General features: G+C 43.9%; 1 protein-coding gene across 2 annotated transcripts in view; it reads left to right on the top strand.

The window, feature by feature from the left end:
• The window catches only part of glra4a (glycine receptor, alpha 4a), a 73460-nt gene extending 66150 nt beyond the window's left edge, over window positions 1-7310 (top strand). Inside the window, exons 6-10 of one of the 2 annotated variants that reach the window (XM_024383200.1) lie at window positions 1038-1175; window positions 1482-1696; window positions 2578-2727; window positions 4312-4440; window positions 6291-7310. In XM_024383200.1, the coding sequence (XP_024238968.1) occupies window positions 1038-1175; window positions 1482-1696; window positions 2578-2727; window positions 4312-4440; window positions 6291-6587 (929 nt within the window). In that variant the 3' untranslated portion in view covers window positions 6588-7310. The remainder of the gene's footprint in view (window positions 1-1037; window positions 1176-1481; window positions 1697-2577; window positions 2728-4311; window positions 4441-6290) is intronic. The other variant, XM_024383201.1, reaches the window with a different exon arrangement.
• Window positions 7311-9222: the final 1912 nt, after the last annotated feature.

Genomic DNA, 9222 nt, shown 5'->3' on the forward strand with positions numbered 1-9222 from the left:
TTTCTTACACATATTATCTTTTTTCCTGCGTGAAAAATTCAGTTTAACTTCCCATACGAAAAAAGATTGCAGTCAGAGTGCAGTATAACCGAGGTGCAGTACAGTATAACTGCAGTTAAAGTGCACTATGCTGCAAATACTGCTTTTTAAAAAAACTGTAATTTTGCAGTGCAACTGCAGTTACAGTGCAGTATAACTGCAGTTATAAACTGGGTGGTTCGAGCCCTGAATGCTGATTTGGCTGACAGCCATGGTATATCAGACCGTATACCACAGATATGAGAGAACATTTATTTTTACTCCTCTTACTACATTGGTAACCAGTTTATAATAGCAATAAGGCACCTCGGGGGTTTGTGGTATATGGCCATCATGGGTAAGGGCTGTATCCAGGCACTCCGCATTGCGTTGTTCATAAGAACATCCCTTAGCTGTGGTATATTGGCCATATAGCCCCCCGTGCCTTATTGCTTAATTATATTGCAGTACCACTGCAGGCACTCTGCAATTACTGTGTCCAAAATACCACAGTCGACTGCACAGTTACTGCACTTTTTTTGTAAGGGTTGCTCGTTATCTAAGTAAGATACTGAATTAATAAGGTGCTGCATCAGACAAGCATGGATCAAAACATTGTTCATTTGCGCAATGTCTCATTCACATTCGCTTGTAAATGTCTAAACTTACCAAAAGTGACATTCGGTAGCTCCTACATATATTTATAACTTTATGAGCTGGATTGCCTGTCTTTGCCATTTGTTATTTTCGTGTGTGTTTGTTAGCATATTTAGCTAGCAGACTCGATGGAAATTCGCTGTTACTTGTGCTACTTTTGTTAGCATTCTGGAAACAGATTCCCAATGGTCGTTTTTTCTCATTTGTTTGGCGCCCCCTGGTGTATTAAGCATGTAATATTGTAAATCCCAGAATGAAGATACAAAAATCTGGAAACCGCCCAACACTTATATCTTACCCTTTGCACCTCTGTTTCTCAATCTCTCCCACCCCTCCTCCCCCCACTGTCTCGTTCTCTGTAGTTGGGTATACCATGAATGATCTGATCTTCGAGTGGTTGGCTGAGAACCCAGTGCAGGTGGCTGATGATCTGACACTCCCACAGTTTGTGCTGAAAGATGAGCAGGATCTAGGCTACTGCACCAAGCACTACAACACAGGTGGGACCTTGGTGGAACTTCACTTCCATTGTTCTTCTGGTAGAAACATAAATGACAGTATAGAGGTTTGGGGATTGAATCCAAGTTTAAGAAAAGTTCAGAGCATAAAGACGGTGCTTTCTGCTCACTTAGTTTAACTGAGAAAAATATATATAATTAAGTGCTCAATGGAGTAGCAACAACTTCCTTATCAACATGGACCAGTGGCAACTTTTCCAACCTACACATTTAAACTACTTAAATTCTTCTGAATATGCCAAAAAGACTGACACACATACTTGCCATTTCTATTGTTTCCGGTGGCAGGTAAATTCACCTGCATCGAGGTTAAGTTCCACCTGGAGAGACAGATGGGCTATTACCTGATCCAGATGTACATCCCCAGCCTGCTCATTGTCATCCTGTCCTGGGTCTCCTTCTGGATCAACATGGATGCTGCCCCGGCTAGAGTGGGCCTAGGCATCACCACCGTGCTCACTATGACCACCCAGAGCTCTGGGTCCCGGGCCTCTCTACCCAAGGTCAGCAGAGATAATGGTCTACCAACCTCAGGGATGTAGTGTTAAAAAGTAAGACAAGTAAGCGGGATGATGGACGGCGAGTATAGTAAGTGCTAGCGCACGTAAACACTATACATCAGATGCGTCGCTGTCAACGCAGAGCTTGTAGGAACCGCTAGATTTGGTGGGTATGTATCAGAATCTTTCAAATTGTTTCAGTCTAATCAAATGACTCCTCTCCCAATGCTGATTGGCTATTTCAGATGTCACTTTAGTAGGCTGGTTCAAAGTAGACCATGCCAATTTTCGAAGTATGAAGCTAAGATCAATCTGATGTTACACCTGGTTATCGTCACCTGACAGATCAACAGAACGCAATTTAGCGGTCCAGTTCATAACCAACACTTCCAGCATCTGCAATGCTTGCCATGACACACATGTGGAAGTACCTGGATAAGTAACTGCTGCCTCACGCTAGGCCTCTAGGTTTGATGGGTTAAGAAAATATCACAATAGCTAGGTTAGACTGAATAAGGAAATATCACAATAGCTAGGTTAGACTGAATAAGGAAATATCACAATAACTAGGCCATGTCTAGACAGGTAGCTGGCAGACTATTGAATTTCCAATTTGAGTTTGATCTGTTTTGACCTTGGCGTGTTCATGAATAGAGCGGAGTTGGCTTTACCTGGGTCTTACTGTGACCTCTCAAGGATGATGTCTGCCTGTATCTTATTGACTCCCATTGGAATTCTGAGCCATTCTGAGGACATGGCTCCATAGTCTGCCTGGTTGAGGGATGGGTTGAAAGTCACACCTCCGTCATTATGCGCACCAACACCTCAATTGATTGGCTATTGATGACCCGGCGACTTTATGTACCCCTTCCCTGCGTCTCCAGGTGTCCTACGTGAAGGCCATTGACATCTGGATGGCCGTGTGCTTGCTGTTCGTGTTCGCCGCACTGCTCGAGTACGCAGCAGTCAACTTTGTCTCACGGCAACACAAGGAGTTCATCAGACTGAGGAAGAAGCAGCGGCGGCAGAGAATAGTGAGTGTAAACCACCACACACACACCTACCTGTCATCTCCTATCACACTGACTTTTGCCCCATGTTATGGTGCGCCTATGTTTATTCAGAGACTGACAATGGCAACACACTACAGCTGGCCGTCACATTACATGAGACAGATCAGCTCGTTTCAGGCTCAGCTCATTCCCATGGTGAGCACTAACTTGCATAGAGGTTTGTGTGCTCCTTGCTCCCCCCGGCACACCATTCCCCTGCTGGGTTAACAGGCTGTTTTCCAGCCTCACATCACTGGAACTTTGGGAAAGTAATACAGGGGGTTTTAAAGGATGAATGAGAGCTTACGACTTAAATTGCTGATCTGAAGTATTACTTTCCAGGCAAACAACCAATCTACCATGTACCCACTTGTAGAGAGTGTAGAGCGGTAGTGCTACTGAGAGCATGTGATCAAATGGAAGACCCTTTAGCGAAACAGAATTAAATCTCAAGAGCAGAGACAAGAGTCCGAAAGAATCACATTAAGCTGTGCTCCAAAATGGCTGGGCTGCTTTCCCAGACTTGTAGTAAAGCTTCCACTGTCCAGGGCAGACAAATCCCACAGATTTAATGGACCGTCTACTGGACCCAAATCAATAACAGGGGAGAAAATGATTGTCCACGAGAGCAAGAAGTAACTCCTCCCATAGTGGCTATATCGGTCCGTTAACACAGGACTAGTAAAGGGCCAGTACATTACTTTTGTGAGGAAATATTAATATTGTTTTTTAATTCCTATTTTTCAGGGGGTGTTTCAGCACCCCTACTTCCCTATGACTCCTCCTCTCCACATCAGTTGGGCAATTACTCCCGTCGAGAAATTTGGCTTCTGAGTTATCCATCTAGGGTGGTATTGAAGCAAAGCCTTGGTCTGATGGAGCACACCTGCCTACTGCCACCGACTGACCAGGGTTCATCAATACCTATTGTACCTCCATGGTCTTCAGCTTTGAAAAACCAGAGAGAGCAGTTAGACCCTGAGTTCCAAGCACCCATGTACCTCTACTGTATACACTACAGCTTACATCATACCGGAATTAAAATGTGTTATATTGTAGGGTGTTTGCCGAGCCAACAATTGTAGGGTGTTTGCCGAGCCTACTCTAGTTCCTTAAGGATATTTTCCTCAGCCTCCTGAGCCACAGTAATTCATTTGGTAACAGCTATGGATGATGAATTGTACTTTCAACATTTTCCTTGAGCACTTCTGACTTAAAGACTAAATAGCATAGCTTGTTTTCCGTTTAGTTCCACATCACCATGTTTGATACATTTTATGTCCACTTCTTTCATCACACGTTTTGGCTCAAAGCTAGTGCTTTAGCTGAATTTGGAATGAAGTAGAAAAGATTTCCTGCACTCAACAAAAAGCAGATTAGCATTTCTGTGGAATTAAGTTTGAGGAACTAAGCGACTCTTTCTCTCGGGACCCTTGTAATATAATAAAAGCTGAGCGAATAAGTACACAGTCCAATGTGCAACTGGTTTCTGACTGGTATTGAGAGAATAGCATGGTTTCAAATGGCATTATTCCAATCTGTGTCCTTGCTCCTTTCCCTACGGAGGCCATGGCCTTGGCCAATCAACCGGGGAGTGTAGAGTCACTGAGGAAAGTGAACGACCTGCCTAGCAACAGCACTACCAGCACCAGCTACCACGGGAACCTGAATCAGCACTGCAGCGCCTGTGCCAGGGTAAAACCAACCCGTGTCACCCCAAACTGAATGTCTTCCGCCACTTCTGGTCCCCAAACTGAATGTGGTCTGCTCCACCATGTGTCGGCCTAAACCAAGCCCCTTCTCACTCTCCTTCCCCTGGTTTGGCTCCTGACCTTCACTCCTTCCTAATTATAAACATTTATTTGAAGTCTGATGCCTTTATGTCTGCGGATCCAGGTGTGTTCTCTCCCTCGTCTGTCATCACTTTGTGTGTGTGTGTGGGGGGGGGGGGTTCACAGTGCCTTCAGAAAGTATACATACCCCTTGAAATATACTTACCTGTTTGATTTCAAAGTGTCGACAACTACTTGCTGCTCTGACCCCCAGGCCAAAGCCGATAATGTAAAACGTTGGTGTGAATTTCTAGCAGTCGGCTAAAAGGAAAGTCACCAGAAGTGCAACTCCATTTTTAACACCAACTTTTCCACATACACTCAGTTTACACTGGCATTAGGGCAGTTCGGGCAAATACCCGGTGGGCTGGTCCATCTTTAGGACGCAGAGCGGGCGCAGGCCTTGGGCATGCAAATGTTATGATTTTTGCTCAGAATGATCACCATTTGGCTAATTGACTACTGTCCAATTAACCAGACGCTGGCCCAAAATGGCCCGACCCAGGGCCGGTGTGTCAGAAATGCGCTGGCCAATTTCTGGTCCTTGTCCACCCCTGCTCTGCAGAGTCAGGACACTGCATGCTGTTGATCCCAGTGGTGAGAACAGCACTCCTCTTCAACAAATCACAAAGTGTGTACCAAAGCTACCTGACTGGGGCCATGAGCACGGGCCAATGACGATGAGTACCTATTATCTTTAGTGAAACGCATCATTAGACCTCAGCACATGACGTACTGTAGTTTAGGTGGAAGTAGAAGAGATAATTAAGTGCAAGAAGATCTCCTCATCCTTCTGTTGTAAGGTGTAATTTGTCATTGTGCAACAGATAAATGGTTAGTTTCTACCAAGTTCACTTACAGCCAAGGAACAAGGCAGGCAAGTTGGAGAGGGAAGCCAATGCTCATTATTGAAGAAAGGAACATGGCGGAGCTGAAGTTGAGCAATAAATGGGGACATATTGGTAACTGCCCTTCACTAAGGGCATCAAGGGTCAGAGAGAGAGACACTCGAGGGGGGTCAATTGACTCACTGCCTTCACACTGACTATTAATCACCCAATTTAGATCCTACATCTCCACTTTCCCCCTGCCAAATGGCATCTCTCAAGGTGTCAAAGGACTGTCAGCGTTAAGCTACATGTCTATTAATATTCTCCACAAAGAAAGGGAACAGGGCGTCTCACTCTGCGTGGAAAGGGTGCCATCCATCACATGGTAATGCCCATTGTGAGTTTTTTGTCGGACCCCGACTTTTCACTCAGGCACCTTGAGAGATCATTAAAAAAAGTGTCCTTAGCCTACAAAGAGAAATGGAGGTAATTTTTGTTATACTGATAATTAAAACGTCCCCTTCGCTTTAATGACGCTGTTGACACTCCAGAAAGGCAGATGATTGAACAAAAGTGATCTTAGGTCGCTGGCTTGATTAATCAATCAATCAATCAAATGTATTTATAAAGCCCATCTCTCATAAAGAATCCATCACACGAGGCAAAAGTACAACACTTTAGACTGGAAATACATCTCCCTTTAAGTTATATTTTCAGGCATGCTTGATGTTTTTTTTTTTTTATATCGTGCCCTCACCCTATAGCCCTTTTGCTACGATACACCCCAAATGCCTGCATCTGAGAATTATCCACTGGGAAGAAATATGAGCTAATGCCAGTTGACAGTGTGAAGCCAATCTGTGTTTTCCTTTTGATCCCCCAGGAAGAGGAACTGGCGAGAGACAGCCGTGGGTTTTACTTCCGCGGCTACGGACTGGGTCACTGCCTACAGACCAAGGACGGAACAACTGTGGAGGGTGCAACAGTCTTCACCCCGCCACCCCCAGCGGTGTCCACTGTTTATGATGGCGAAGCGGTCCGCCAGCGCTTCGTGGACCGGGCCAAGCGCATCGACACGATATCCAGGGCCGTCTTCCCTCTGAGCTTCCTCTTCTTCAACATTTTCTACTGGATCACCTACAAAGTGCTGCGACACGAAGACATCCATGCAAACTTGTAATACACTCTCTGCACAACTTCCTCATTGTTTCATGCTACATTTCAGTTTTTCTTCTTTCAACCAAAACTGCCTGCAAGATATACATTAAAAAAGGAGGATTAAGTGTTTGAGGCATATGCTTCATAACCATTGATCCTAAAAACTCTGCTCAGGTAGGTCTTCAGGATCTCAGAGCGAGAGCATGTGAGCAGAGAACGAAGTGAAGATATGGATTCAAACTGGTGTTAGATTGCAGTTTGTTTTTTGCATTCTCTTTTATCTTACTCCTCTTGTTTTGACTGGATTACAGCAGATGCTACAGGCGCTAGACTAGAGACATAACAATGCTAGTCTTTGAACTTCTGCCTGAACTCTGAAGTCGTTGTCTTTGCCTTTAGCCATATTCCAAAGTGAATATTGATTGTAGCTGGATGGATAATGCTGACTTGAATTTTAACACTCAATGCATCTTTGAATGAATGTTTTTAAAAAATAACAATTAAAAAAAGGCTTTTTTACAACTTTAGATTGCCAAACAAATGAGGGAGGGATTGGGGTCTTTGATATTCTGGATATTTAAATGGGGTGGGGATATGTTGTTTTAACTACATATGACGAGATTATATATGTATCACACACAAATGTATAAACTGTAGATAAACAGAGTTGTTCATCGATTGTACACCTCACAAATGTGTATTTCCTTTTGTCTAACATTTGAATAAATGGGATATTCTGCCAGGAAATCGCAATTGCTTTTGCTCCTCTGTCGCTAAATGTATTGTTGGCGGAAGATTGAAATTGCTTGCATCACAGAAGAGCAGAGCTGTAATACACAGAAGATTCAAGACTGACTTTTAAAACAGTCAGGAAATTCCCCAACAGATTTACAGCATCATAGACAATTGCTTTCTGTTATAGTCTTCCATTATAAACTGGGTGGTTGGAGTCCTGAATGCTGATTTTGCCGAAAGCCATGGTACAGTATATCAGACAATACCACAGGTATGACAAAAAATACATTTTTACTGTTCTAATTGCATTGGTAAGCAAGTTTATAATAGCAATAAGGCACCTCGGGGGGTTGTGGTACAGTATATGGGCAATATACCATGGCAAAGGGCTGTAAATCCTAAAACCAGCCCCTTAGCCGTGGTCAATTCATCATATACTACACCTCCTCAGGCAGAATTACTTCATTAGAGTACACCAACAGTGGGCCAAATTCCATTAGGCAAGTGCAAAAAGTGTTGCCACTATTTCATGAAATTTTACAACTTTGCCTCCCAGCAAATAGAACATCGGTGAACATCAACAGTTTTTGAAGGCTTTTCCCCGGGGCATTAATTGTCACTAGCAGAAACATGCATCACCCCTATACTTTTTTCTATTAGAAGCATCACTGCCAGAATCCTTGAGTGAAACGTATGAAAGCTCCCGTTCATTTTCCTGTCCCTAGTGTGGCTATGGACGTGTGGAGACGTGGAAAGAAAGAGGGCATTGCCAGCAAGGGAGAATAAATGATTTTTTAAATGGGAAATCAGAGGGTGTTTTATCAACTAATGAGTTTAAAAAGAACTTGCCGTTCACTGCTAATGACAATGAATCCAGACCAGCAACTTCAGCTCACTGTCCTTTGTCTGAGACGAGGCATTCCTAATCAACTCTTGTTTGCTGTGCTCCCATGGGCGGGTGAGTGCGGGGGTGTGTGTGGATGTGGATGTGGGGGTGTAGGTAGGAGGTTGTGGACACTTGATGAATCGATGCATACAGACAGACCTATTGTCAAAAACCAGCACGTAAACCAATCAGACTGAAAGGGAGTGGGATCTCCTCATTACTTGGGGGATAGTTGCATACAATCTCCATACAATCAGATTTTGAAGGGGCTATTTTTCCCCTCTGATGGAGCTTGTCATTATGATTCTGAAATTACATGTATACTCTTCCACATGCCCACTGCAGAGTTAATCCAAGGTGGCCTAGAAGGCCCATAATAAAACACTGTCCTCACTATGACAAGTTACTGACGAGAGCTCGATTCCTGTTGTCTCAAATCAAGTTTGATGATGACCCCCTTTTCCCGACATGAATACATGAAAAGAAACATCGGAAATGGGGGAAGGTGAGGCACATTGCCTCAGAGAGTTGAAGGGTTTCTGGACATGAGAACGGATACATTGGGTTGACACATTCGCTTAAACCCTGCATACTCGCCTCTGACAGCTTAAGTAGATTTTCGAAAAGGAAATCTGAGGGCAATGGGCAAATGTCAAAAAGATTGGATTTTGTAGTCAACAGCGAGGGTCTGTCTCTCGGTTTCTTCACAGCGATCACAACCCAAGGGGGAGAGACTGCAACAGGAAAAGTTCCAGAAATGGAGACTGCTGTAAATTACTTTAACAACCATTACAGCAATAATGTATCCATTTATTTGAATTATGGCTCTGTATAACATGAGAAGGCATTGTCTCATTTTGTGGAGAAAAATTGTGCTTTTGTGTGAGTTTAAGAGGCTTTTCTAAATCTGCAATCCATGACTGACACACACAAAATAGGCCCTGTGCTTTCTGGCGCATCACTCCCACTAGGCTCCATCCTGCTCCCACCTGCTCCATCCCCACCTCCTGAAGGGAACATTTATCCTCAGGGTCTC

The sequence above is a fragment of the Oncorhynchus tshawytscha genome, linkage group LG21 (assembly GCF_018296145.1).
Source record: "Oncorhynchus tshawytscha isolate Ot180627B linkage group LG21, Otsh_v2.0, whole genome shotgun sequence".
NCBI classification, from domain to species: Eukaryota; Metazoa; Chordata; class Actinopteri; order Salmoniformes; family Salmonidae; genus Oncorhynchus; species Oncorhynchus tshawytscha.